At 31.8% G+C, this 27,216-nt stretch overlaps 1 protein-coding gene and 1 pseudogene across 9 annotated transcripts in view; both read left to right on the forward strand.

Annotated features, from left to right (window-relative positions):
• LOC145259987 (FYVE and coiled-coil domain-containing protein 1-like) overlaps positions 1-27,216 on the forward strand; it is a 137,885-nt gene that overhangs the window by 66,099 nt on the left and 44,570 nt on the right. For 4 of the 9 annotated variants that reach the window (XM_080117984.1, XM_080117985.1, XM_080117986.1 and 1 more), the window contains exons 12-14: positions 2,507-2,578; positions 10,514-10,543; positions 23,744-23,850. In XM_080117984.1, the coding sequence (XP_079974110.1) occupies positions 2,507-2,578; positions 10,514-10,543; positions 23,744-23,850 (209 nt within the window). The remainder of the gene's footprint in view (positions 1-2,506; positions 2,579-10,513; positions 10,544-23,743; positions 23,851-27,216) is intronic. The other 5 variants (XM_080117989.1, XM_080117990.1, XM_080117991.1 and 2 more) reach the window with 2 other exon arrangements.
• On the forward strand, positions 24,479-24,604 carry LOC145260114 (U2 spliceosomal RNA; annotated as a pseudogene).

A 27,216-nucleotide genomic window follows, 5' to 3' on the forward strand; every position in this document is an offset into this window, starting at 1 on the left:
TGTGTTTCCTCATCGGAATGTGAAATTTCATCCAACTGACACTTAACACGTTTTCCGTTTACTTTTCTGATTAACATTTTTTTTTTGTGCATGACATTCACTCTCATCACATCCATATGAATATATATCTAATATACAGGATGCGGCCAAAATATCTCCCACATTTTCACATGCAATCTTCCCGGTTACGCTCGTGCAGTTCCTGAGCAATCATTAATTTGCATTGATCGAACTGCATATCAGAGTGTAGAATTCTGACTGTTCGATCAGACAATCCCAAGATCTGAACATGTAGGAAACTGATTAACAGAAAGTCTCACAGCTCGAATACTACTGTCTGGCATTCGAGCGTTGGGGCGCTTTCAGGTGACTTTGTTTTAAGTGCTGACCCTATAGCTCTGAAACTTGCAACCCATAGCCTTATTGATTTTCTGTCTGGAACAGCAGCATGCTGTCCTAACTTGCAATGAACTCTGAAAGCTGTTACAGATTCACCATTCTTCAAAACCATTTCTACATTAAAAGTATGATGTGCAAAAGTCCATATTTCTTGATGAAGGTACCTGAAAAATTGACAAGTTATTAGCTAAATTAAAACATCATTGGCACTTGCATAAGTTCATGAGCAACATATAGTTAAAAGTTTAAAATGTGGGAGGTATTTCTGCCCTACTCTGTATAAAGCAAAGTGAGTCAGTTTCCAAAATCTTTGTCGTTAATAGTTTTCTTCCTAAACATTGATTTTGATCCATGTTTGGTTCTTGTTAGCCATTTTTAAATTTTTATTTAGTTTTTATTTTATTTTTTGGAATGTTGGTTTGATGCTAACAACAAACAATGCGTTTTGATTTTATTTCTTTCATAAACTAATATATTCGCCTGAAAATTAATATATCCGTCTAAAATAGACAAGATAAGTTCTATTTTAGAATAAAGATTAAAATAGGAGTTATCTCCCTAACATGAACATTTATAATTTCGAATCTTACAATATCTATAGGTCCTGGATATGACCTTAAACTATATCCGATGGTGAAGCCCTCAGCTTGCGGGCTTTGGGGAGTGTGGAGCCACCCTTTAATTGCCATTGCTCCCAGGTCCACTCTGACCCGGAGTGGTAGTACCTGTTAGGGTCCCAACTATGGGTTAAATAGAAACCAACTTAAAAAAAAACCCAAATATATTCTATAAAAAAATTGTTCTTCAAAATCACTAGATTCGGCATTAAATAACTTGAAAAGGGTTGATATGCTGTAAAACAAAACCAACCAACCAACAATATCTATATTCTTTCTACCTTATGGTATGTTTATTCTACCTTAAAACACCTTAGATTTCATTTTAGTTATGGAAAGCCTTGAAAGATGGTCTAAGGTAGAATAAACATTTTTTAAGAAATCTCATTATTTTTTAATGATATTTAAGAAATTCAAAAACCAAAATAATGAGAATAAAAGTTGAGGAGAAAAAAGAAAAATAGCAAGAGAAGAGAGAATAAAGAAATAATTGATTGAGATTGTCGGACTGACTTCCTCATCTTGGTTGTTATAGTCACAACGTTTCGGCCGTTTTGCCCTCCGGCCTTCATCAGGTGTTTTGTATCGAACAAAGAAATAATTATTGCTTTGAAAATGGAGGAATTTTTTCTGAAAGCTCACACTAAAAATAAATTGTTTTATTTAAAAATATAAAACAAAATATTCGGGTTTGTATTACTGTACACATAGATTCGAAAAAGTTGTCAAAAAAAAAAATAACAAATAAATGTTATCAAAGGCAAGATAAGTTACTTTTCTACCTAACTAGATGATCTTTTAGTGTTTTTATTTAATGTAAAGTGTTTATTCGGCTCAAAAAACATAGTGTTTACTGATGTATTTGAAAAATGCAAATGGTGGTGGACTCTATGTAAGTTTGGGAAAATGATTTAAAACTAAAAAACTATACAAAATACTGTTAGAAACCCTTTCAATATATGTTACCATAACATGGGCTGACATATATTCGGTGGGTTTCTAACAGTATTTTGTATAGTTTTTAGTTTTAAATCATTTTCCCAAACTTACATAGAGTCCACCACCATTTGCATTTTTCAAATACATCGGTAAACACTGTTTTTTGAGCCGAATAAACACTTTACATTAAATAAAAACACTAAAAGATCATCCAGTTAGGTAGAAAAGTAACTTATCTTGCCTTTGATAACATTTATTTGTTATATATATATATATATATATTTTTTTTTTTTTGTTGTTTTTTTTTTGACAACTTTTTCGAATCTATGTGTATAGTAATACAAACCCGAATATTTTGTTTTATATCTTTAAATAAAACAATAATTTATTTTTAGTGTGAGCTTTCAGAAAAAATTTCTCCATTTTCAAAGCAATAATTATTTCTTTATTCTCTCTTCTCTTACTCTTTTTCTTTTTTCTCCTCAACTTTTTACGTTCTCGGTCTTGTCTTTCAAACAAACGCCGTCTTTTGCATTGCGATTTCTTTTCAGTTAGAGAAAACACAGACACAGTTGAAAAACTCCGAGCAGCAGTATATTTCGCTGCAAAAGAAATACGAAGAGGTGAGTTTCATGTTGTGCGTTGTTTTGAGTCCTGCACTCTTCTTTATTCCTATTTAAGCTGATTTATGGTGTTTAATCGGCTGATTAGTGCAATCTATGTGAAGAAACACAATTTCAAGTAAATGATGAAATGAAAATATCATATTCTAAAAATCATGTAAATTGATCAAGTAGTTTTATTTTTAAATAAGAAAATCAAATTTTTATGAATATCCAAGAAGTAACTGTCTTGCCCGCCATTTAAAAAATAATCAAAAACAAATCTCAAAAAAAACAAAAAAAACAAAGGGAGATAACTAAAAAAAAAAAATCATTCTTACCAGATTTATGTTGTAGTGCCTACGAATTCCTATTGTTTAAAAATGATTTTCTACTTGATCAATTTACGTAAATTTTGGAATATGATATTTTTGCTCCATGACGGGTACTACATCATACAGATTTTTCTTTATTTTTGTTTTTTAATATAGGGGACAATTCTGGACAAAAAGCAAAGAAATTGCTTATCTACTTGGACTTAGGGTTAGTAGTAAGATTTACTACTAAGTTCAAGTAACAAGCCCCTCCCTCTAAACAAAACCTTCATAAAACCACACATAATTGCCTAAGTTTAGCCAAGATAAGCTAAATCTTGATGACTTGTTGTTTTTTGTGTTATGTTTTCACTCACGAGCGATCAAAAACCAAATAAAATGTCTTTTTTTGCGTACATGCGGCCGTTTATAGGCACTTCTTCTCGTCGTCGTTTCATGATCTCGATTCCATGTGCGGTCATGCTATTCTACTGCTGTTGATCGTCTTGTCTGTCCAACCAGATAAATAAACTATTCATGCATGAAAAACATTCTTCAAGGTTTTATTAGAGAGAATTTACTTGGAGAGAGAGACTAATAAGTAATGCTCTATTACTTACTTTCTATCTAACAAAATGAGTTTATGCGCAGACATCGGTGTCACCACTTATGAAGGCCTGGAGGCCACTCAGGGATAAGGGTTATTGCATGTACAGTAATCAATGAGATAGTATTGTAGTAATCATTAGTATTGGAGATTTGATAGAGTGTCTTACTTAAGGGGGCGGTTTATCAGGAATTTGTTTATGTTGGATTTGAAGACATCCAAGTTGTAGTCAGGTGGGAAACAGACGAACGGAAGAGAGTTCCACAATCGTGCACTTCTGAGAAAGAAGCTCTGCTCACGGAATTTACGTTTGGATTTAGGCACAGATAAAGAGTGGGGAAAATTATTGACAGTAGTTTCAGCCAGACAGGTGTTTCTCGTGAAAGATTGGCGCTGTTTGCTTGATTTCCAACAGAGAGACTGAACGGATAACCCTTGGTTTTATTTCGCTCGAATAACATGATTCATATCATGTTATTCGACTATGTTTTGTCTATGGAGTTTGACCTGTTGACCTCCCCAACTCCCACTTCCTCATATCACTCGTCTCTGGATACAATTATGTTTGCATCTGGGTTATCCTGATATGTACTAATGTGATCCTTACCAAAATTCACACTAGCTAACTTAATCACTACTTGTGGGTGTAGTAACCCTGCTATGTAGCAACCGTTTTTAAAAATAAAATTTTAAAATAAAAATCTTACAGTTTCCGCATATTAAAAGGATAGGGTTCAATTCTACTTTGTTTGCTATTATTTGTTGCTTTTATTTCTTGCTAACGAGTTCTTGACTGTTAACTATTCTGTACTTTGCCTCCCAAAAGGAATATTATTAACAGTATATTATACAGATAGATATAGAAAGCATTGTGGAATTTCCATGTCATCCTGCTAGTTTATCTATATATTAATACGATAGCGCGTGTGTTATTTTGTGTGTCACATCTACATCTTTTTTCTTCCGAGTGATTGCCGTTTAATTGTTACTAGCCTGGTTGCCTCTGTGTGTGTGTGTGTGTGTGTGTGTGTGTGTGTTGAGCAAAAAAAAAAAAAAACAAAAGTGGTAGTAGGCAGGCAGGTTCGAACCCGTACTGCGAAGGAGGAGAAGAATGTGAAAAAAATATCAGGACGCCTTTGCGTCCATCACCCAACTGGAAGTGGCAAAGGTTTAAATTAAGGCTAGTCAATCGAAAAGAGCAGATGACTTTCGAAAATATCGGCGAAAAAAATGACACTTTCTTGTAGAAAAGTGCTCAGTTGAGGGTGAAGGAATCAATTTTTTTTTTTTTTTTTTTTTTTTAAGCCAATTTTTCGATATTTGTCGCCCGAAGGGTGGAGCTTTCAAACGATACCGATCTGTTGCATCTGTCGGAAGTTCTAGGCAGACATACAAACATACATTTAAACAGACAGGTGAGATTTATATTCTGGATGACCTTCCATTTCTTGTAATAAATAATTTTACCAGGAATTCTTCATAAGTTTTGGTTTCTGTTTCGATTAAAGCTGATGACAATTAAGTCATCTATTTTTTTATTTTTTGAAATCACTACTTTATATAGGGTACAATATAATATATCTGTATATTTATATATGATAGCTTGTGTGTTACTTTGTGTATCACACATTATAAGATAGGGAAAAATAAATCCATTTTGTGTAATTTTAGTTTAGATAAATACTTTTACAGTTCTAACAATATGGCTACAATAATATCACGGTGTGTCCATTCATGCTGAACATCCACAGAATGCCCTGCGGCAATATATTACACATGAAACATGCCGCTGTGGAATTTCCATAGGTCCCGCTAGTTTAATAATGATACCTGTAAATATAAATGATTTTTATTTTTTGGCAAAGTTACATTTCTTGAAACAGAGTAACCTACCTTGGTCGAATCTTTTCTTTCTCTTCCAGGTTCTTCTCTTCAGTGGTCTAATTTTGACGTTGGAAAATCATTAAGTTGCACAAATCGATAGAAGGCGTTCAGTCACGTTTTAATTCTGCGAAACTTTTTGCCGTGCGATAAACATATATGAATTGGAAAATTGAAGAAAGAAGAAAAAAAAAAAAAGGGGGGTCCAAAACTAAAATTTGATGTTCAAGTAGACGGAGTTACATCCCTTGAACCAGGCTTACCTAGCATTTTTTTTTTTTTTTTAAATGCAAATTTAAAGAAATGTTTTCAATAAAACTAGCTGAGCAGGTTTTCCTGATTCACATAGAAAAACAGTTTTTATGCAATTAGTTTGGAAAAATGGGCAGCAAAAAGGAAGAAAAAAACCTTTTAGGAAATTTTCAACGCTTCAATCAGATTTTCGGAAGACTTCTTCAGGAAATTATGTAGATGATTGAGAAATAAAGCAAAATATATAATGATGAACGGAAAGACCTTTGTGTCTTACCATCTGAAAAGTGATATATATATATATATATATTTTATTTTTTTTTGTTGAAGAAATGTAAATAATAAAAATTTAGAATTTTGAGTGGGAAATCATTTTTGTTTTTGAATTATTTAGATGAAGATTCATAATTTATATTATTTGGATTATTCAACCTACTGTTCTCATCTTGAATGTTATTCTCACAATGTTTCCGCAGAGGTAACTTCCGAGCTTCTTTAGGTGTATCTTGTCAAATTCTTGGATTTGTATGGAATTTCAAACGGAACCCTTTATTTAATCTGTAGGGGTAGCATGCTCTTTTCTTTTTTTTTTTTTGTCAGCCTTGTCTTTATAAATCCCTAAATATATAACAATAAAGTTATTTTCCCGAATACTGTAAAACACATTTTAAATGCGCATATATTTTCTCAAACGTAAAAACACTTGTGGCGGGGAGGGGTTATAGATTTGTTTAAATGGTATTTTAAAAATAAATAAATATTGATTATTTTATCGTTACTACCAGCAGTGGAAGATTTTTTTTTTAGAAAAAAATCAAATAAAAAAAAAAAAAAAGATAATTAAAAATCGTTCTTGGCATTGGAAAATAGGCACAATTTTTTCTGATACCCCCAAAAGTTCCAATTTTTCCAATTCCAATTAATCGTCCCAACACTAATATATATATAATATCTATATAATATATATAAGTCTTATTTGATGGGAAAATTTCACTAAAGTCGCCATTTGCAAGCATTTGTTATCAGCAAAATGTATGCTTTAAATTGTCTGCATAGAAATGTTTTTTAAACAAATTCGAAACATTTATTAAATTATATTTTCTGCTCTAGTAAATTATACACTATGAAGCTATAAACTCAACTTTTGTGAGAATATAATGGAATTTATTTATATATACATATATATAAAGAGATAAGGAATAAAAGTTACACAGAACTTAATTGTATCATCAGAGCAATAAGGAAGGAAGATAAGAAAAACCTCTTTGGGCCATAGTATTTTGAAGCTAAATGCTACTCATCAGAAGAGGAAAAAAGCCGGCATTATACAGATATAAGGATATACAAACAAAAACCGGCTCAAGAACATTTAGATTAGAAATGAAAGTATATATCAGTAGGGAATAAAATAGTTGGAGCTATTAAAGAAGAAGATAAAGGTAATACAACAACAGAAATAGAGCTAGGGGAAAGGGTAGATAAGAGATACAGAAATACGTATCTTTGCAAAAGGTTCATTTATTATTAATACATATAATTATTTCTTGTAATAATTAAATACCTACAGACACTAGTGTTTCATCCTTTTGGGAATCTTCAGTGCAGGGTGTCACGATTAACACCAGTCGATAGATTCGAACTCGGAAACACAAGCCATCTTTGGCTTGATTAGCAAAGACTGTATCCATTCAGCTACCGTTAACCGTGTGAAATAACGTTGAAATTAAACATTTCTATTTTTAAATGTTTTTTACGTCAGTCAGAGTGATCTAATCATTATATGATGATCCATGCATAAGAGCTAAATGAACCGATTTAATTCAACTGAAAGTGCTCAACGATAAGAAACAAGTTTCTTAAAGCAGCTGACATAATTATTTACTATAATAATTAAATACCTGCAGACACTAGTGTTGCGGACCAGGATATAAATACCCTAACTCGCTACAAAAAAAATAATGAAACGAATTGAATGAAGGAAACAAAGAACTCAAATGCTGGAATAAAATAAACATGTCGTTTATTTTCTGTTGAGAAATGAAAGTCTTGGGTGTACACGTGTTCATTCGGCCGTTGGCGGAAAGGGGAATGCAATAGAAAAACGCGAAGTGGCAAGCCGGCCTGTAGAAAGAAAGGGTTAAGCTCAGTAGAGAGTAGCGCACATGTTTGTGTTAATGGACCAAAGCCGAAGGGGAGATAGAGTGAAAATCCAGTTGGCTTTTTGTCCCACATAGTAGCAAATGGTGTGAGGCGTGCGCACGCCTGCCGAAAAGGCATGCTGTCGGTCCGTAGATCGACCAGCTTGGAAGCTGGTCTAAAAAAAGCTGGAGCCGCTTATTGCTGTTTCTTTTATACTTGTTTCCGGTGGTCTTTTGCGCATGTGTGAATTTCCTTTGAAAGGGGAAGTGACGTCGTCCATCTGTGTGTGTGTACATGTGCGTACGTTAGCGTGTGTGTATACACGTGAATGTGAGTGTATATGCGCGAACGTGAATATATGTACGTGTGTGGACGTGGGCGCGTATGTATATGACAAGTAATATAGCTTGAAATGTGAACGTGTGTTTTTGTGTGAGACTAGAAAAGGCTCGCGCACTAGTGTTTATATATATATATATATATATATATATATATATATATTACTATAATGATTTTTAAATACCTACAAACACTAGTGTTAATTTTTTCAGGAATCATCAGTGCAGGGAGTTGCACTTTTAGCCAGTCGTAAGATTGAAACCCAGTCACGAAGCCATCTCTGACTCCATTAGCAGGGTATATACCACACGGCCAACGTTAACCTCGAGAAATAAAGTTGAAATTTAAATATTTATCATTAAATGTTGAGACATTCAGAGTGATCTAATGATTATAATATCATGATCTACGCATATATATATATTACAGTAGGAAAATGCGAGCATGAAAGGTCATATGGTTAAGCCTAAACATGGAAAAGTAAAGTACTAGTTAAAACTGGAAAAGAAAAGGACAAGATATTCTAGTAAAAAATATAAATTTGTAACTGAAAAATATTACAGCATTAAGAATTTTTTTAAAAACAATTCAATTTATAATATTATATAATCAATTCTAATGTAATAATTTTTTGTGAATATTTTTTTTTTTTTACTTTTTATTTCTGTGGATTTTTTTTTTTGTGTGTAGGCCTTACCTTCTCTCCGAGAAGGAGGTTAGTTTTTTGCCCGAGACTGCCCTACCAAAGAATGGTGACAGGATGATTCAGACATGTGCTTGTGGAACTTTCATCCTGCTGCCTGTAGGCCTTGGGTTTTTCAAGACTAAGGCCAACAGGCATCTCCTGTCTTTGCAATGATCATCTTTTGTTCTTGTTAGCTACTTATATTAAGTAGCTTCATGCATTGTCTGGAGTGATTTCTATTAAAAAAGAAAGAAATACAAGATGCAATATTTTTAAGTTTCTTTTTCTTTTTTCTTTTTTTTTTTTTTTTTTCCTCCAGAGACGTGGAATGGTCTCCTAGTTTACCAGATTTTAGTCCTTTTGATTTCTTTTTCCGTGGTATGTAAAATAAGAAAGCGTTCTTAACAAACATCTCTGAACCAGTATATTTGACTCTGTGAATAAGGAATGAATGTTTTAAAATTGAAAGCGATGTGGATTTATTGTGTTGAATTGTAAATGAGGAAATCCTATCAAATAAAAACTTGTATTTTAACCTACATGTCCAGACTTAACAGACACCTTTGTGGTGCAAGTTATCCGGAAAAATGTTTCTCTTGGCACAATATCAACTAGGGTGATGAGTTTGATGGCTGCCAGTATGGTTAGCTTCAATGTAGAGCCACTGTCATGCGTTTGTGTCTGGCCACAGCCGTGCCGTCTCAAAGAATTAAGTAAGGAATTTTTTTTTTTTTTTTTAATTTTAATAGATTTTTATTTAATACAACTTGGTCTTAAATAGTCACTCATTAAATAATGGTCAGGTTCAATGTTGCTTAACTTCAGTGATTTAATAAGAACGATGATAGCAGCTTAACGTAATTATAATCGTATAACTTTTAACTCAGACTTGATACAAAAATTACGACGAATGTACAAAGATTTTTGAGTTCTTGTCCTGAATTGCCTCTATATTTAAAAAAAAAAAACAAAAATAAAGAAAAATCTGTATGATGTATATATCCATGACAAAAACGAAAACATCATATTCAAAAAATCATCTAAATTGATTAGCAGTCTGATAAAAGAAATAAGAAAATCAGATTGTATGAGTAAGCAAAGAGCGACTATCTCGCCTATCTTTTTAAAAAAAAGGTACTTGTACAGTTTAATCAAGACATTAAAAAAATGGAAATATTGAAAAAAGGTTACATTGTACATATCCGTTATGGAACGAAGTTTCTTAAAAAAAAAATTTCACTTAATTTCGTTGAATATTTTTTTTTTTTTTTTTAACAGCGAATAAACAATTTGTTATGATACCGAGCAAAAGGTTCGATTTTTAGGAAGAAAAGCTAGTATTAAAGATGGGGGGGGGTCTGCGCTTTAAATTGAGTTATCTCCCTGTGGCGTGTTAAAAAAATTCCATAATGGCTGACTTCAACGTGCTCTTATAAAAAGTGTTTTTCCGCTGTAAAAAAAAATACTTGATCAAATTAAGTGAAAATTTTTTAGATCTGAGACACTAGTTTTGCTGGAAACTAGTGTCTCAATGTGACTGCAGCCGTATTTTTCAACCAAGAGCCGATAACAAAATTACGACAAACGTACAAAGAAATTTTTTGTGCATATTTTAATTGATGAACATCCTGTTTCACCACTATTTTAATTTTTTTTTATCCCCCCCCCCTCTTTTTTCCCCCCTTTTTTTTAGTCTCTCGCCCTTTTTTCTTCTATTGTCATGTGTTGGTTCCTTTTAGGTGAGTTCGTTTCACGAAGATAAATCTAAGGTAAGTTTAATAACAAGTTTTTCGTCTTTTTTAAAATAATTTCTTTCTCTTTTTGTTTTTCTTGCATAATTAATTCATGTTTGAATGCAAAAGCTTCTCTAACCGTTTTCGAAATTCGTTGGACTTATGCTGCACGTCTTCATATTCCAACTTTCTTTGACTAACATCTTCATCAGCTTTGCTGCTCTTTGAAAAATTAAAAGCAAAATCTTTTTTAAAATCAGCGATGACCATTTGAGATGGGCAAACTACAGAATTGGTTTTAAATATGGTTCCCCCTTGCCAAACTTTACTGAAAAACACTCGTCTATCCAAAACCACTATCAATAATTTCCCACACTCTTTATCTGTGCCTAAACCTAAATGTAGATTCCATGAACAAAGCTTCTTTCTTAGAACTATACGCCTGTGGAACTCTCTTCCATTTGCCTTCTTTCCAGCTGACTACAATCTGATTGTCTTCAAGTCCAATGTAAACAAGTTCTTGATGAACTGTCCCCCTAAGTAATCCAATTTACAAAATTTCCACTACTTATGTTTACTGTGCTATAATCACATTGACTAATGTATACCCATTAACCCTTATCCTTGAGTGGCCTCCGGGCCTTAATAAGTGGTTATTCCTATCTAAACAAAAAACAAAAAACCTTTCACAAGTTGTGTATTGTCTCTCTGAGATAGTTGCAGGCCAAAAGAGATCTTTCACAGTGCACCCCCTCCAAATGCCACCCATAGAATCGTGAATAAAATCATTAATCCCTTGTGTAAAATATTTTTAATATATATATACATACCGTATATTTTGGCATATAAGGTGACCGTCAGATAAGACGAGGTACAAAATTGAAGCAAATTTTAATAAATTTATCATATATCAATTGTATAAGACGACTGCAAATCACAAAACCGTGTTTGTTTAACCTAGGTTAGAGATTGTAACACCTGGTATCTTATGAAATATTGGTTTTTAAAGATGATTTTTTTTTAACTTTAAGGGTTGTCTTATATGCCGAAATATATGGTTTGTGTGTGTATATATATATATATATATATATATATATGTATATATATATATATATACACACACACACACATCATATGTAAACATATATGTATATATATATATATAGAGAGAGATTTTTTTTTTCTTTCTTGGGAATCACCACTTATCAAGGCCCAAAGACCACTCGAGGATAAGGATTAATGAACGTAAGGTGGTAGCATAGTAATCGTAAATGGTGTGAATTGGTTAGAATTTTATTATTTATGGGGATGGCTTGACAGGAACTTGTTTACATTGGACTTGAAGGCTACCATGTGGTATTCAACCTGGGAGCAGGATAGCGGAACAATGTTTCGTAAGCAGTTCTTAGAAAAAAATCTTTGTTCATGGAATCTGCATTTAGATTTAGACACAGATAGTGGACGAAATTGTTTATAGTGGTTGTAGCTAGTCGAGTGTTTTTTTTTTTTGTGAAAGTTTGGCAAAGGGAGAACATAGATTGGAGTTCAGTGGAGCACTTGCTATGAAAGTAATGATAGAGCAGAGACAGACTCACAACGGCTCTTCTGTAGGAAATAGGTTTGTATTTATATTAGTGTTGGGACAATTAATTGGTGTTGGAATCAGGAATCGGAAGATTTTGGGGGTATCGGAATCGGAAAAATTGGTGCCTATTTTCCGATGCCAAAACGATTCTTTTAATTGTCTTTATTTGATTTTGCTTAAACCAAAAACTTCCATTGCTGATAATAATGATAAAATAATAAATATTTTATTGATTTTAAATTACCAGTAAAGCTAGAATCGATAGATCATCCTCCACAAGTTTATTTTGATGTTTAGGAAAATATCTGCATATTTAACAAGTGTTTTTCTATGAAAAACGAGGGAAATAACAATCTTATAGTTAAATAATTAGAGATTTATAAAGAATCGGAATCTGGAATTTAGCACGGAATCTGTAATCGTATCGGAATCAGAAAAAATATTGGAATCGTCCCATCACTAATTTATATATTTGTCCATGTCCCTAGAATGTAAGGAAGACATAACTCCTGCTGAAATGTAATTATCGCCTAAAGAAATAATACAAATTTAAGGCAATAAAGTACACATAGGTACACCCTAATCACGTTCCAAATAAGAGATTGCCCTTATTTAAGCTATGATGATCAAAAAGAGCAGTTATCAGCAAGTTTGTATTTTTTCACTTACACTTATTGCTTTTTTAGGTTTTTAGCAATCCCTACTAGTTTAGATAACTAGTATTAAAGGTGTATCGATGCGTTACTATTATTTAGGTGAAATCAGGTGGTCCAGCAAAAGGGCTAATCCGGCAAGGTTCCATAATTAAAGAAAATTAGTGTTTATACAAGCTGCAATGCAGTATTGTCGTGCTTGCAAGGGAGGTAATCACAAAAATGTCAGATAACTGCTTCTTTATTTGTAGAATTCAACACTACATAAACAAACATGCACTCACACACATTGTTCAGTATTCATGACCAAAACTCAAAAGTCAGACATAGAAAGAAGTTTATCTGTGTCAAATATGGTTGGATTTTAGAAAGGAATTTTTATTTTAATAAGGATTCCATGAGATGGATAATCTCCTCTCTACTCTGCAGTCCCTTTCATACAAAAGCAATGCCACTAGTTTCTCTCTGTCAAAACTATTGTCAGACTTTTCTGGAACTGAAAAGGGGACCATCAGAGCCAAAATCAAGGCAGTGTTAAGGGAGTTGTGTGCCAGTTATTGTGAATTTTGCAACTTATATCCAAGTGTACCTATCATTGAATGGCGATGCAAAAGACTGTTGGATATTCATGATTAAATTTTGGTGGACAAGTAAGGCATAGACTTAAGTTTATTTGCACCAAATATAGTTGGATTGCAAAAAGAATTATAAATTTTATTAGCATTTTATGGATAGTATTTTTTTTAGTGGGCCATCTTGTATTTAAATCAAAGTAAGAAAGAAAAAAAACAAAAAAACTTACTTCCTCTTCTACTATTTTGGGTAAAACTGCAATTTAGTGACCTGAACATAATGCGATAAAAAATTTGTGTAAATGTGATAGTTTTTCTTGTTTTTGTTAAATATTAGTAAAGGGGGGGGGTACCCGGCGTTGCCCGGGTGTTTGGAGGTGTGTGTGCTCGGGGGGGGGGGGTTAATCAAAATATAAGAATAAGCGAAGTAAATATTTAAAAAAATAACACAAAAAAAAACTAACGTAAGGAAAACGAACGATGTTAAATGTAAAAATGGGGGAAAACAAAAAAAGAAAACGCGAAACAGAAAAACGAACGTTAAAACTTTATTAAAAAATCTGAAAAATAAAACCCCCCCCAAAAAACACTGGTTTAAATAACCCTGTTTCAATATTAAACCTTTAAAAATCGAAAAAAAAAAAAAGACATCCCACACCACGATTCGAACCCAAAACCTTTAGATAATGACGTCGACGAAATTAGGTCGTTTTTTTTTTAATCTTTAAACTAAATCAGGTTCCGGCGTCATTTGCGCATGCGTAGAATCGAACTCGTCATGAGAGGATGGTTTTTGCTGAACGGTAGAAAACTGCTGATTTTACGGTGAAGAAATTAACATTTTTGGCCAATTTTTTGATATTTGTCGGGCGAAGGTTGGAACTTTAAAATGATACCAATCTGGCAAAAATCAGTGACCCGTGTCGAAAGTTTTTGCAAGACATACAGACACACATACATACATACATACGAGAGGTACCCGGCGTTGCCCGAGTGTTTGGAGGGGGTGTTAATGAAAACCTAAGAATAAGCAAAGTAAAAAAAGAAAACAGAAAAACGAATTCTGACGATGCTAGTTGGATATTTCCTCTCTTTGAGGATCTTCCTCTAGCTGAAACAATATGTAAACTCATTCTGGACTCACAGTAATAAATTTCCTATATACTGCTCTGGCTACACATTGAGCACTCTAGTCCAGTTTTTTCACCACTGGTAAATAAATAATATATATATATATATATATATATATATATATACACCCTATCTATAAGCTCCACAATTCTAAAACCCCGATCTGACTATAGCACTTCCCTCCCTCTTATATTATCAATCACTTGGATCCCTGCCTTACCCCCCATACTATTTCCTTCTTTCTACTTTTAGATATTTTAATATCTCCCTCCTAATATACCTAATGTACCCTAAGCTAGATGTCACATTCACTTAGATGTAACCTAGCTCCTTCTCTCCTCTTCTGATGAGAAGCATTAGGCTTCGAAATGCCTCATTATAAAAAGCATCTATAAACCTTCCTCCCATCCATGTTTGGCCCTTAGTTGAATTGGTAAAAAAATTTATATACACCAGTGTATATTTTGTATTGTTAATAATTGGCTCTCGCTCGCCCGCTCTCTCTCTCTCTCTCTCTCTCTCTCTCTCTCTATATATATATATATATATATATATATATATATATATATATATATACTTCAGAATAATGTAATGTAATAGATCTACTGGTATGGAAATCCAGTGATTATTGGTCGTAGATTATTCAAAATATGGATTGGATCCCTTTACCTCCTGCTATCTAAGACTTTCACTTCGAAAGTTACCATACAATTTGGACATGAAATTCAATATCCTTTTCATTTTGAACCAATATATAGTTTCCCTTACTCTATGATTTTAAAAACTTTTAATTATGATTTTCTATGTTTATTGTTTTTAGCAAATTGGGTATAAACCATTATAATATTTGTTAATATTCTCTCCTCTCAGGAGATGGGTAAACATCGAAAACCTATAGGTTAAGAAGATATACTTATTGAAATGTATTCTTTGTCTTGCATATAATAAAAATTCTAGATTTTAAATTTAACCATTTCATGTCATAAAATTTAAATTACTAAATTTTGATATATATAATTAAATACAAATGTATTGAACTAAAAGCCAATACTTTTTTTCAAAAGTGCTCAATACATATAGAGGGCTGTTATGAGTGAAATTATATAAATACCAGAAAAAAAACATGGTTTAATCTACGTTTCGATGATGTTGTCTCCTCAAAAGGTTCCAACATTGTTGAAATGTAAATTAATCCGCATTTTTTTTCTTCCAATGTTTATATAATTCACACTTAATATATGATTCACAAAAAAATTTACATCGTTAAGAAAAAAAATTTACATTATCTATAATAAAAGTTTTAATCCTTATTCCATAGAGTTTTGAAAATTTATGCTCTTCTCTTCAAAGGAAATGACTAGTAGCAGAGTAGAGTAAATGAAATTATTAGTCCGCATAAAATTGCAAACTTTGACTATAAACAATGTTCGGAAATGCTGAACGAAGATAAGAAGCAGTAAAATTTGCATATAATTTGGAAATAAAATCCGATGTATTAAGATGATTAGAAATTAGAAATCCGTAAAAAATGAAGTCGGATATGTGCATATTAACGTGGTCTAGAAGTTTATTGAGGATAAAATAATAGAAGAGACATAGTTTGCTATGACCTTGCGTTTTCAAAGCCGTATGATCCGATAAAAAATGTGAATTTTTATTCTTCATCATTTAAATTTTTTTTTTTATATATTAATTAGTGATGGGACGATTCTAATATTTTTCCCAATTCTAATACAATTACCGATTCCGTACTAAATTTCTGATTCTTTATAAATCTCTAAATATTTAACTATAAAAGTGTTATTTTGTCTCGATTACTGTAAAAACACACCTTAAATGTGCATATATTTTCTCAAACACAAAAACACACTTGTGAGAGAATGATCTAGAGATTTTAGTCTTACTGGAAGTTTAAATCAATAAATATTTATTATTTTATTATTACTACAAGTAGTGGAGCCCTGTCGGTGAGGCATTAGAATACACCGACTGCCTCCCTGCAGAGGGTAAAAGTCCCTCAATGGGAGTCCTGGATATGACCTTAAACTATATTCGGTGGTGAGGCCCCAGCTTGCGGGCTTTGGCGAGTGTGGAGCCACCCTTTAATTACCATTGCTCCCAGGTCCACTCTGACCCGGAGTGGTAGTACCTGTTAGGGTTCCAACTATGGGTTGAATAGAAACCGACTTGAAAACAACAAATATATTCTATTAAAAATTTTTTCTTCAAAATCTTTGGATTCGGCATTAAATAACCCGAAAAGGGTTGATATGCCGTAAAACAACCAAACAATCAACCAACAAGCAGTGGAAGATCTTTCTTAAACCAAGAGCAAATAAAAAAATAATTAAAGGAATCTGTTCTGGCATCAGAAAATAAACTCAAATTTTTACGATTCCGATACCCCAAACAGCTCCAATTTTTCTGATTTCTGATTCCGATTAATCATCTCAACACTAATGTTAATGCTCTATCTAGAATATTGAGCTTTTTTTTTTTTATCAAGATACACTCTAATAGAAAATTCTAAATTATTATTTCAAGATAAAAATTAACTTATCCAGACATGATTATGATAAGGGGTTTGTGTAGAACTCCATATGGGTGCCAGCATTCGCCACCAGGTTCTCAAACTTGGCATAAAAAATATGCACTAGTCATAATGCTAACATACAGTGAATTTTTATTCTTCATCATTAAATTTTTTTTTTTTTTTTTTTGTATAATAATGCTCTATCTAGAATATTGAGCATTTTTAAATCCAGATATAATAAGAAAATATTTACATTCTAGATTATTATTTCAAGACTAGAAGTGAGGGAGTGGGTGACCTTGCCAGTTGTAAAATATGTTTAAATATATTTTAATTCATGCAGATTTTGTATTTATTATTACAAAGTCTATTGAATATTACATTGTACCTAATATATAGTACAGATTTCAAAAGTTAAAAAAAAAAAAAAAGGTCTTGGGTGCCATCAGCTAGAATCAAAATCAGAATATTTAGTGCTCCAGCTGTGTTCCCTACTGTTTAAGTTTACCCGGCAGACAGATAAGAAAGTTTTAAAATTAAACCACTTTTAGCTGTGATTAGTTTTATGCATGTACAAACTAATACGAATATGCTGGCAAGTTGAAATGAATATTTTGTATTTCAACTCGCTGACTTTTGTATACACTATTCATCCATCCAAACAAAGATTTTACTTGTTATAAACCATCCTTGGTGTATGATTATTATTTCCTGTTAATTTCAGTGTTATGTGACAAGTAGTTTAAGATTTTATCAGTTATTTACACACACACACACACATACACACACACACACACACACATACACACACACACTTGATAATTTGTGCATTCGTTCTTTTTGTGGACTGTTATCCTCATCTTCATAGTTGTTATTTCACTAGGTTTTTGCACACCTCATTCTCTGGCCTTCTTTGAAGGGACCCATGGTGCAGTGGATAGAGGCGTTGAGTCTCTACGGTTCCAGGTGAGCATTATCTGAAGATAGCAGTTCCAATTCTATCCAAAGCAGGCCAGAGGATTAGTTGGTCAAAACGTGGTGAGACAGCAACTATGGAAGGCAGTAATTACTGTGGATACAGTTACAAGACTCAGCATTCCTATCCTGTTGCGGTTGATGACCCGAAGAAGGCCAGAGGATGAGTTGGCTGAAACGTGGTGAAACAACAACAACTATAAAGATAAGGATAACAGTCTGCAAAAAGAATGAATGCACAAATTATGAAGCCTCATCTCACTTTATCCAAAAATTAAAAAACAAAAAACAAGCTTGATAATACAGTAAATTTTATTTTTACTTGTATTTAATTTTACTACTGGGTGGTTGTTTTTGTTTTACGGCATATCAACCCTTTTCAGGTCATTTTAATGCTGAATCCAGTTATTTTGAAGAAAATTTTTTAATAGAATATATTTATATTTTATATTTATGAACACATGCACATACATCTGTTTTATTTATATAGATGAAAACCAACATATCAAGAACTGATTATAAAAAAGTGTATAACATGGGGTTTTGTGTAGAACTTAATATCAACACCAGCATTCACCACCAGCCTCTCAAGCTTGATATAAAAATAGTATACACCAGTCATAATACTAACATACTAACAGAAATAGTTTGCAATATCATAGTAAACCTATAATATGTATATATATATATATATATATATATATATATATATATATATATATTTCTGTAGAAATATTTTTTCTTATTATATATCAATCCTTATATAAGAAGCTCAATGTAATTACAGAGCAATATAGAGAATAAATGAAGTTATATTCCAAAATTCATGATATTGACCATCTTATAATTTATTCCTTTAATTCAGTCAACTTATACAATTTTTGACAGTGTCTGTTTCGTAGTGCAAAATCAATCACTTAATTATTATAACAATCAGTGAATCTAATATGCCCTTAACTCATCAGAAGAGATAGCAACGAGCAATCCGTCAAAAGAAATTAAAATATGATTTGACATGGTAAAAATCAGAAAATTGGAAGAGAAGCTGCAGTTACCTTTATATTTTTCTATTATGCCATCTTGAATATATATATATATATATATATATATATATATATATATATATATATATACTAGCGAGGGGTACCCGGCGTTGCCCGGGTGTTTGGAGGTGTATGTGGAAACTCGGGGGGGGGGGTTAAAATTAAAAAAAAAATGTTTTGGTAGGTAAGTATGAGGATCGAACCTGAACACTTGAGGCAAAGTTGTAAATTAAAGTGTGAAAAATATGCGATATTAACCATTGGGCCACCGCGAGATGCTAACGGAAACACGTTTGAATTTATTTAATTACTTAAATTAGCAGGTGCACGTTTTAATGACTTAATGAGGTCAACTTTTGACTGCGGGGTAGCATTTCATTTAGTGCGGGAATGCTTTTCCCCAAGATGTTGGGGGTAGGGGGAAACATTATAGGAAAAGGCCTAACCTACATGCGGCGAGCGAAAACTGTTGAATATTTATCTTCCCGAAGTCAAGAAAATTAAATAGACAGGTGAGTTCCGTTAACTGTGAGATATTACGATTTACATGTGATATAAAAAGTTTTAAAATGTTGTAAACCGACTGACCGCTTCTCTGAAAAAAGCCTTTCTTGGACTTAGACAAAAAGCGAACATACATTTTCGCTTTTATATATATAGATAGTCTGAGGTTAATATTTTCCCCAAGGTTGAGTAACCAGTGAAGTTTAACGCTGTTAATACAAGAGTTCTCAGTACCAAAGTAGAGCCGGGTATACTCTTTTATTTGTTTTTACACAAGCAGTAATATGTTGCTATACAGTCATGAGCATGTTTCGGTCAGTTAGTTACTGGTAATTGAGACCTCTTCAAGCAATACAGCTTATACGAAAGCAAAGTTTGCATTCGTATAAGCTGTATCACCTGAAAAGGTCACTAGTTACTGGTAACTAGCTGACTGAAACATGCTCATCACTGTGTAGCAATATATTACTGCTTATGTAAAAAACAAATAAAGAGTGTGTGTGGAATTTCATTAAATAAAATTGTCGTTTCATGTCTACTAATTCTGGCTTGGATCATTTCCATTTTTCTAATTTTCTTGCTTCTGGCAAGAACTGGCTTATATAGTCGCCAAACCTTGATTAGATTGTTGGATAGGACGAACATGGTATATGAATCTAAAGGTCTATTGGGAGATTGTTTCTCTGACAGTGAAAAAAAAAAATGTATACGTAGGTTTGGCTATCTTGACATTGTCAAGAAGATTAACAACACATCGCTAAACACTGGATGATCAATATTCCTGTCCCCAGCTTATATTCAGAAAAATTTTTATAGACAACGTGTCCATTTTCGAACATACTACTAATAACCATAAATTTGAAATATTAGAAGCATTATTAATTATAACTAAAAATAAATATCAATAAAATAAATTTTAATAATAGTAATAATATCCTAAAATGCTTGTAAAATGTTTTATTAACCCATGAATTATTAAAATATATACAAATATTTATAATAAAAATTATTTAAAAATAAATTACAAAAAAAAATAAAAAAAAAACACTTGTCTAGAACCGGTTCAGTTAATTATCCCTGATGATGAATCCAAAATAATTTAAAAGTACTTGGGCCTGCAGTAAATATGGCGACTACATTAGCCAGTTCATGCCAGAAGCAAGAAATTAATTAGAAAAATGAGAAGATCCAAACCAGAATTAGTAGACATATATATATATATATATATATATATATATATATGTTTTCTGAAAATGTACACTCTTGTGAATATTTTCTATTCTTTATGTATACCAATCCTTTATAAATCAGAAGCTCAATATTTCTTAAGATATAACAATAAAGCATATATCGATATATAATCATATTGTTATATAAAAAAATTCAGGGTTTTTATTCATCTTACCAATCATTTTTTTTTTTTCCAAAATAAAACTTGAGTACATTTTCCAGGTCTGTTTCATTCACGGAGAACAATCAGTATTTGTATGTCAGTATTGAATATTTTTTCTGTGGACTCCTCAGACTAACCAGAAAATTCTCAAAGATAAAATGCATGATGATGTAATATGTAAAATTCAAATAAAACCAAACAACTCCTGTCTGTCCATATGGATCTTATCTTATATATATTTATTCCTGTTCTCTGTTTATTTTTATTTTTTTTGTTATTTATCTGCATATTAAAGACATTTTAAAATTTGAAATTTACTTAATTTTTTTATCATTTTTTGTTGTTTTTGTTTGTTTTTTCAATTTACTTAATTTTTTTATCATTTTTTGTTTTTTGTTTTGTTTTTGTTTGTTTTTTCAATTTATTTCATTTTTTTATCATTTTTTTTTTGTTTTGTTTTTGTTTGTTTTTTCAATTTATTTAATTTTTTTATCATTTTTTGTTTTTTTTTTTGTTTGTTTTTTTCAATTTATTTAATTTTTTTACTCAAAACAAGCAAATCTAATCTTGGTGGTGAAAATTTAATGATATTTAAAAATATTTAAATTGTCATAGATTCTGGGTACATCGAAGAAATGGAAATTAATTAAAAAAAAATGCCTTAGATAACAATTAATATTGTTTAATTTTCTTTATTTATACAAACATTATTGTCTACATATGTGCATATGTTTCAGCTGTGATTCCCTTTTAAATCCAGCATCATCAGGTCACTCGTCTTGACTGTCCTGATGACTCCGAATGTTAAAAAAAAATCACAGATGAAACATTCAAAGAAAACTTCTTTTTTCGAGGTGAAGACCACTAGTGGAGAGAGAAAAGTATATATTCATTCTTGTTGATGGTTTTTGTGGAGTCTGAATCCGATGTACTTGTATGGTTGGCATTGGATTTGAATAGGAGTTTGGAAAAGATTATTTTGTAAAGTTATTTGAAAATATATTTTTCAAAAACCTTTTTTTTTTTTTTTTTTGTCTATATCACTGAAAGTCCCAGAAAATTTTTTTTTTTATGATTTTATTCATTTAATAAAAATTTTTTTTGCTTCTGTAGAATAGTAAGATTTGAAACAAATGCATTTCAAGTAAAAGCCCTCTTAAGTACATACATGTTTTGTCATAATTAGTATAAATTGCAAAAAATAATTCAGTAGTAAAATTAAATACAAGTAAAAATGAAATTTATTGTATAAAAGTTTGTTTTTTTTAATTTTTGGATAAATTGAGATGAGGCTTCATAATTTGTGCTTTCATTCTTTTTGCGAACTGTTATCCTTATCTTCATAGTTGTTGTTGTTGTTTCCCTACGTTTCAGCCAACTCATCCTCTGGCCTTCTTCATGTCATTAACACAATATACCAATTCTGAGTCTTGTAACTGTATCCACAGTAATTATTGCTTTCCATAGTTGTTGTCTCACCACGTTTTGACCAACTCTTCCTCTGGCCTGCTTTGGATAGGATTTTAACCGCTATCTTCAAATAATGATCACCTGGAGCTGTAAGAGACTCAATGCTTCTATCCACTGCACCACAGATCCCTTCGAAGAAGGCCAGAGAATGAGTTGGGCAAAAACGTGGTGAAATAACTGTGAATATGAGGATAACAATCCACAAAAAAGAATAAATGCACAAATTATCAAGTTTTATTGAATGTTTTAATGTAGAACAGTTCTTTGCAACTAATTCTATATGACCAACTGACTTATCTCCCTTGCTTTCAATGAAAATTCGACATTTAAAAAATGTTAATCGGTATTATGTATGATTTTTTTTTAATGTTAGATCTAATGCATCATCTACTGGATCATTTTTCATATAATTTTTTGAATTTATACTAATTTCGACATGACACGTACGTAATGTTTTTACCTGAAATGCATTTGTTTCAAACCCTATTCTGTAGAAACACCAAAAAATTCTTTCACATTAGGATGTGTTCTAAATTATTCAAATAACTTTATAAAATAATGTTTTCAATAATGTGACCAAATTTCTTTGATTGGAATATAATTCCTTCAGGAATATAATTTCTTTTAAGAGTTACACAAGGATTAAATGGTTGCAAATCACAAAATATTAAAACCGCTTATTTTTTTTATTTTTTTATATTGCAGACGTGTATATTTTCCATGTTTCTGATTGACTGAAATAAGATGTTTATATTAAGATTATTTTTTATTCAAATAAATACGATTTCTTTGAGACATGCAATTTATTTAAGGGTTATGCTATAATATAAAAAATTGGTGAATTCTGATATAGATGGTTCGTAATTCATAGGATGAAAGTAAGTATAGCAAACTATACTAATTGTTTTATTAAATGTGTTTATGTATATCTTTTACAGAACACTAAAATTATATATATTTTTTTTTTCATAAATATAATTCTATTATGCTCTTGTATATAATAAAGTCAAGAACTTTACAGCAATACCATAACCTTGAAATTTCTGTAGAAGACCAGAATGCCACATTTTGTTGAATGCCTTTGAAATGTTAAGTGCAATGACCTTACCCTTTTCTGAATTATCCAGAAACTGACAGATCTGTTCAGTTACAACAGTTAATAGATCAGCTGTTGAACAGAAACCACGAAAGCCCTACTGAACATCATTAAAGAGGCCCAGATTTTCCAGAAAAAGTGAACACGCCTGCTGTTGATCAACCTATTACTCGCATCTATGTATATCTTTTTCAGAATGTTAAGATTATTGCTTTTTGCAAAAATAATAAATTGTACTATGTTCTTATGCTTGATTGTCATTTTTATTTTTCCCCCACCAGATTGAGTTAGCAAAAAACCAAGAAATTGTCAAACAGAAAGACGAGGAGATTGTCGTCTTACGTGAGGACCTTCGGGAACTGAAGAAGCGACTCATTAAATTATTACGGTAAGTGGAATTGGTCCAGATGAACAAAAGACAAAAAGTTCACTATAAAACTATAATTTATAATCATAAGAAACAATTGTTTCCCCTATATTGAGAGACAGGGGTAAGGATAATTATTGTATGATTGTGAAATTATGGGCAAAAAGATCCCACCCTTTTTTTTTTCCAAGTTATTTTATTTTTTTATGGGAATCTCTTTAAGCAAGGTATGAAGCTACGTGATGTAAGAAGTTACAAAAAAAAATATTTTGGAAGATACTAGCTGGGAGAAACTTTTGATTTTGTTTAATTCTGGAGTGATAAGGATGACCAACAACTCCCACAATCCCCCCTTTTGAGTTGGCCATGTGCCTAAGTTTTTTGTTCATTGTTGATTTTCAATGTATTTTTAACATGAATAAAGGATTTCATATCTCAAAGTGTAGTATCTGTTCTGGCAGATACTGCTAGCAAAGACCATACGTGGGGGCAGCCTCACATATAAGACCTTGGTCAATGTAGGGGCACCCTTCATACCGATCGTCACTATCCAGCTCCCCTACTCCCTGGGGTGTTGGTCCCCATTTCCCCTTCACTCCTCACATTAAAAATGTGCCTAATTTGTTTGGTGGTGGGGGGCAAATAAATACCCGTTTCTTTGCCTTTTGGCCAAGATCAAAGTTTAGTATCTGTTCTTACTACATGCTGTACTTATTGTGATATAAAGTGGGGGATCACTTTTCTGTATTAATTTAATGTAAAATGATCACCCACTTTACAACCAGTCAGTCTCAAAGCCATTCAAGTCATTATTCTCCAGATCATTCAAGTTGTTTTTGAAGGATTCCAGTTATTTTTTTAAGCATTCAAGTCATTCTTAAGATCATTCAATTCATCCTTAAGTTCATTAAAGTCATTCTAAGTCATTTACTTTTTATTTAAGTCATTTCAGCCCATTTTTCGGTCATTTTAGTTTATCTTTAAGAATTTCATGTCAATCCTACATTCACGCATTCATTCGTTACACGAGAGCACGCGACTAATGGTTATCGGCCTTGTTTTGTAATAGAAATTGCTTCAGATAAAGCATGAAGCCACTTGATGTAAGAATCTAAAAAAAAAAATTTACTTTGAAGTTAAAAACTAGCAAACGATAAGTGTTTGATACATGAATTCCAACCCAGAAAATAGCCTTCCTCGTTTGTCCGAAACATCATTTATAGAATATGAGGCCTTTTGATACATGAGGGCATTTTAAGGTTAGACTGTCTATACTCCTATAAATGTTTTTTCTTTTTTTTTTATGTATTGATATTTATATTAAACACCCTTTTTTTTCTATCTTTTAAAAAAGAAAATACAACTTTGTTATATATGGGTCGTGAAATTGTATCCATCTGCAAAAGATCTAGCTAATTTGCATAATCTTTTAAACTTTCATTTTAATTAATTCCCTATTAGTTTTTTCGGTTTTCTTATGGGATGATCATCTTTAATTAACTATTACGTGTAATTATATTTATGCAGATATTCTACATGATTTATACTTGTGTAATATTTGCGTAAAAAGGTCATAATAAACACAAACCTCTTTCTCTGTATATTTATGTATGCGTGTATATATATTTGTTTAAAAAATTTTCCTACCAAACTCCTCTGTTTTTGGTATACAAACATGAAACTTAATATATAGGGTATTAAAACTCATACAAAACTTTAAGGAAAAAGTAAATCGTAAGCTAAATGTTTTGTTTTTGATTCTCTGTGGTGACGCACGAGTCATTTTTTTTTTTTTTTTTTTTTTTTTTTTTTTTTTTTAACTTTTTAAATCATTACAATATATATTGGATCTAATATGATATAATAATAAATGCAAAATCTGCATTAATCAAAATATCATATTTAAGCATATTTTACGACCGGGCAATGCCGGGTGGCTTGCTAGTACAGCCCCCCTCCCAAAGAAAAAACAGGCCCCAACTCTAATTAGGCCCCGTTTCTTAGTGTTTTGTCTGAATGAAATGAAACTTTGGTCATAACTAGTTTATTATATTCAAAACATCACATCAAAACACTAGCGTCTTTGGCCTTTTTTTTCTCCGTTCTACAGCATATGTTCTAGATTGCCTCCATTTAGTTTTTTTTTTTTTTTTTTTGGTCAGCCTGTATAATTATAAAACTCTGTGGACCATCTGGCCATACTTGTTTGCTTGAATCTTGTCTTTGACAATTGGACGATACCATCGTTTAAAAACGAGATGATAGGTGAATTATATATATATATATATATATATATATATATATATATATATATATAAAGAACAAGTAGTTAATAAAACATATTAAAAAACACTTTGAAAAAGAGTTAAAAACATTTAATTTTAAAAAAGGAAACACAAAATAAGTGGATAGTCCTTAATTCGCGGAGTTTCAAAGAAATACTTTCCTTCTCATCAGAGGGTAGGATTTAGCAAAATGCGGGATCGGATTTTGCTTCAAAAGTATTTAATGAAACTACAAGTAAGTCATAGATCTTACTTGGTAACAAATAGTGAAGCAGAGGGAATAGGGGGAAGAAAAACGTGATTTCACATGAATGGATGGTCTGGTGAAGGGTAAAATATCCAATAATGGTAAAATCCAAAAAAGTTGATTAAATTTCATTTCCACAAGTGAAATCCAAGGGAATCGCGTAATTGGAAGATGGTCCAAAGTAATCCAAAAGGCAGAAATCCGTGGAATAATTCACAAATGGGTACAAGGAAAAAGAGAATGAGTTCAAATAATATTATTAAAAGAAAGATAAATTGTGCGTAGAAAAAAGAAATGGAAGAAATTAAAAACATGCCAAGGTTGGGCTGATTTAAGAAAAATGAGCGAAGAAGATGAAAATATATGGCTGTGGCTTAAAGGCGAAGGAATGAGGGTGGAGAGTTGTACGTTTTGGTTTTGATTCTAGCTGATGGCACTCAAGTAATATATATATATTTTAGTTTTGATCTTGTTACTATATATTAGATTCAATATAATAATGGATAGAGAATTCTCTGCATGAATTAAAATATATTTAACCATATCTTACGAATGGGCAACGCCGGGCAGCCTGCTAGTTTAATTATAAAACTATAACTAAAAGATAAAACTTAACTGCTAAATCAGACATTCATAAGAACCAATTAAATTATTATGGTACAAGTCAAGATAAAATTTAACTCTGCAGCCGGGTCAAGATCAAAGTGTAGTATCTGTTCTTCAGATGCTGCGCTTCAATTTCTTGTTCTGTCAGTGGAGGAGAAATCCTTCACGACTGAGACAATTTTTATTTTTGTTCCTTTTCTCCGCATTAATAAACGACCCTGGTGTCTAACTCTGTCCCGTGGAGAGACA

The sequence above is a fragment of the Euprymna scolopes genome, chromosome 35 (assembly GCF_053919585.1).
Source record: "Euprymna scolopes isolate OS-2025 chromosome 35, ASM5391958v1, whole genome shotgun sequence".
Taxonomy (NCBI): Eukaryota; Metazoa; Mollusca; class Cephalopoda; order Sepiida; family Sepiolidae; genus Euprymna; species Euprymna scolopes.